The sequence below is a fragment of the Brassica rapa genome, unplaced genomic scaffold, assembly GCF_000309985.2.
Source record: "Brassica rapa cultivar Chiifu-401-42 unplaced genomic scaffold, CAAS_Brap_v3.01 Scaffold0443, whole genome shotgun sequence".
NCBI classification, from domain to species: Eukaryota; Viridiplantae; Streptophyta; class Magnoliopsida; order Brassicales; family Brassicaceae; genus Brassica; species Brassica rapa.
The window spans coordinates 29,128-32,960 of record NW_022610385.1 but is presented as its reverse complement, the minus strand read 5'-3'; the positions used below and the strand labels follow the sequence as shown (position 1 = coordinate 32,960).

The 3,833-nt window shown below is 45.0% G+C and overlaps 1 protein-coding gene across 1 annotated transcript; it reads right to left on the bottom strand.

Moving 5' to 3' along the window:
- Nucleotides 1–430: 430 nt before the first annotated feature.
- On the bottom strand, nucleotides 431–1,075 carry LOC117130394. Its single transcript, XM_033283274.1, has one exon. It carries the CDS (start codon nucleotides 1,073–1,075, stop codon nucleotides 431–433), a length of 645 nt encoding a protein of 214 aa, XP_033139165.1.
- Between the last annotated feature and the right edge of the window lie 2,758 nt (nucleotides 1,076–3,833).

Sequence of the window (3,833 nt, the reverse complement as noted above, 5' to 3'; positions counted from 1 at the left end):
CCCCAAGTTTTCCCGTTGCTTGGTCGCCAAGTCTCGTCTTCTAGAAGCTTCGTAACTTGGTTGCCAAGTCTTCTTCCAGCCAATGAGAGTTTGCCACGCGTATCGCTCCGTCACTCCTTCGAATCCAATCGGTGGTCGCCATGTCATCGCGCCTTCACTTTCTTCGCCATGTCAACAACTTCTAAACCTCTTCTTCAAATGAGAAAACTTATTCCTTGATTTACTTAGATAATGCTTCTTCTTCTTCGGTTTCAAAACGTCGATCTCCTCTTGCTCGGTTTTTATCGATTTTCTCGTACCGGCAGAAAACTGTCTTTTGACCATGACTGTTCCTCGTTTCGACCACGACTAAGGTCAAGGTCTTTGACTTTTCTACTTATGAGCAGGGTCATTACATTCTCCCCCACTCATTAGAATTCGTCCCCAAATTTTAAGGTGCTGATGACGTCGCCGCTTCATCTTCGAAGAACTCTTGATAGTTCTGACGAAATCTGTCTTCATCTTCCCATGTTATCACCAAGCGGTTTTGTCTTCCCCAAAAGACTTGGATTTGAGGAATCTCCCTATTCTTCAGCTTCTTCAAACGTCGTTCCCCGATGCGTATCGGCCCTTCTGGATATGTGAGATTTGTCCTCAGCTCTGGGATTCTCTCAGGCTCGATAGAATCAGGATCTCGAATGTGCCTTCTCAGCATAGATACATGAAATACAAGGTGTAAATTCATGTCTTCTGGCAGCTCTAGTCTGTAAGCTACTTCTCCTACTTTTCCAATGATCCGGTATGGACCAATGAAACGAACTGCTACCTTCCCGACTTTGCTGAAACGATCCTTTCCTTTCTGAGCTGATACCTTGAGATAGACCATATCTCCAACTGCAAATACTACTTCTCGCCTTCTTTGATCCGCGTACTTCTTCTGTCGATCATGTGCCTTCTTCATGTTTGCTCGGATGACTTGCTGCTTCTCCAATGTTTCTTCAATGACTCCTGGTCCGAATAATCTTCGTTCTCCAACTTCCGTCCAACATAGAGGTGTTCGAAAAGGTCTTTCGTACAATGCCTCATATGGTGACATTGTAATGCTGGCGTGGAAACTATTGTTGTAGGATAATTCTATCAAAGGTAGATAGTTCTCCCATGTACCTGACCAATCAAGAATACACAAACGTAGCATATCCTCTATTGTCCGGATGGTCCTCTCCGTCTGCCCGTCTGTTTCTGGGTGAAATGCAGTACTGATGTGCAACTCTGTACCCAACGCTCCTTGCAATGCTCTCTAGAATGCTGCTGTAAATCTTGGATCTCGATCTGAGACAATGTTTGCTGGTACTCCGTGTAGCTTCACAATCTGATTGATGTAAAGTTCCACCAATGTCTCCGTCTTTTCTGTGTCTCTGATTGCTAACAAATGTGCTACCTTTGTCAGCCGATCCATAATAACCCAAATTGCATTGTTTGATCTTCCTCTGGCCACTGGTAATCCTGTGATTAGATCCATGGACACTGAATCCCACTTCCACTCGGGAATAGGTAAGCTTTGAAGTAACCCTCCTGGTACTTGGTGTTTGGCTTTGATTTGCTGGCAAACTTGACACTGCGCTACCCATCTTGCTACTGACTTCATCATTCCTGGCCAATGGTAATATCTCCTCATATCTCTATACATCTTGGTGCTTCCAGGATGTATACTCAAAAGTGATTGATGCCCTAACTTGAGAATTTCCTCCTTGAATCCTCCCTCCTTTGGCACAGTGATTCTTCCGTTGAGTAGCAATGTTCCGTCTTCTGCCATATGATATCCACAAGCATTTGGCCCTCCTTGCTCTCGTAGCTGCTCCATGATGATCTTCAGGTTCTCGTCTTGCTGCTGCGCTCCTCGAATACGTTGTATCAAACTGGCTTGGTTCACGGCTTGCATTCCCAATGGTTCACTAGATTCTCCTTCCAGTGCAGCTAAAGTTACCTTCTTGAATTCTTCTGATAACTTCTCCAAATCTCGCTCTGAGTCTACTACAGCTCTTCGTCGACTCAATGCATCCGCTACCACGTTTGCTTTTCCTGGGTGATACTGAATCTGAACGTCGTAGTCCGCAATGAATTCCATCCACCGTCTTTGTCGCAAATTCAGATCCGCCTGAGTGAACAAGTATTTAAGGCTTTTGTGATCCGTAAATACCTGAACTTTCTCTCCATAAAGATACGAGCGGCATATCTTTAATGCAAAAACAACGGCCGCCATCTCCAGATCATGTGTGGGGTAGTTCTCCTCGTGCTTCTTCAACTGTCTTGAGGTGTATGCAATGACTCTGTCTTCTTGCATTAACACACACCCTAATCCTACCCGCGATGCGTCAGTATACACAACATATGGCTTACCCGGTTGGGGTAAGGCAAGAACTGGTGCCGTAGTCAATGCCTCCTTGAGCTTGTTGAAAGCTCTCTCCGTATGCTCATCCCAAAGAAATGGGACTTCCTTTCCCGTCAATCGTGTTAAAGGTTTCGCGATTGATGAGAAAGCTTGCACGAATTTTTGGTAATAGCTCGCCAATCCGAGGAAACTTCTGATCTCCGTTACTGAGGTTGGACAAGGCCACTTCTGGATGACTTCAATCTTCTCAAGATCAACCGAAACTCCTTGCTTGGAAACTCTATGACCTAAGAAACCAATCTCGCGCTTCCAGAATCGACACTTGCTGAGCTTAGCAAACAACTTCCGGTCTCTTAGTCTCTCAAGTACCATCCTCAGATGCTCCTTGTGCTCCTCCTCGCTCCGTGAGTAGATGAGTATGTCGTCGATGAACACAATCACGAACTTGTCGAGGTAGTCGTGAAATACTTCATTCATCAACCTCATGAATACTGCTGGTGCGTTGGTTAACCCGAATGGCATTACAACAAACTCGAACTGGCCGTACCGAGTGTTGAATGCTGTCTTCATTACGTCGTTCTCTGCTATCATAATTTGGTGATATCCCGAAGTCAAATCTATCTTCGAGAACCAACTCGCTCCTCTTAGTTGATCCAACAATTCATCAATCCTAGGTAAAGGGTACTTATCCTTGATCGTGACATTGTTGATTCCTCTGTAGTCGATGCACAATCTCATGCTGCCATCCTTCTTCTTCACAAACAAAACCGGAGCTCCCCAAGGTGAAGAACTCGGTCTGATGAAACCTTTGTCTAGTAAATCCTCCAACTGCTTCTTGAGCTCTGCTAACTCTGCTGGTGCCATGCGGTAAGGTGCCTTGGCGATAGGTGCAGCGCTCAGTTCTAAGTTGATAGTGAACGGGTTACTCCGAGGTGGTGGTAACTCTGTTAACGCCCGAAACACGTCTTCAAACTCTTGGACCACTGGAATGTCCTCAATTTTAAATTATGTGGGAACCGAAATTCGCACTGTCGATTTCCGTTTAAATAAGGAAACAAGGAAAACCCTAATTTCCCAGAGGTCCCGGATCTCTGCGAGAGCCAACGACAAGTGATCGAATATATGCGGTAATCATGAAAAGATAACAAACGAGTTTAGAGAAAACAGTAGATTTTATTTCAAGTCCGCGTAAGAGCGTTGCGATCATTACAAGGGATCATAAAAGCTTTGGCCGCAAAGGCTGTCAGCGAGTTACTTAGTTCTAGCAGCCTAAAAGCTCAAACCTATTTGAGTCGCAGCTCGATAACAAAAGACGAAAAAGATAAATAAAAGGTTTTTGATTGATTTCGGACTGAACCTTGTTAAAGGCTGCCTACGTACCCCTTTCGAGGATCAAGCCGAACGTAGTTCAATTGATAGAGCTGGACAAGAGATCGAACTGCCTGGGCGAGTTCGTCTAGTAATT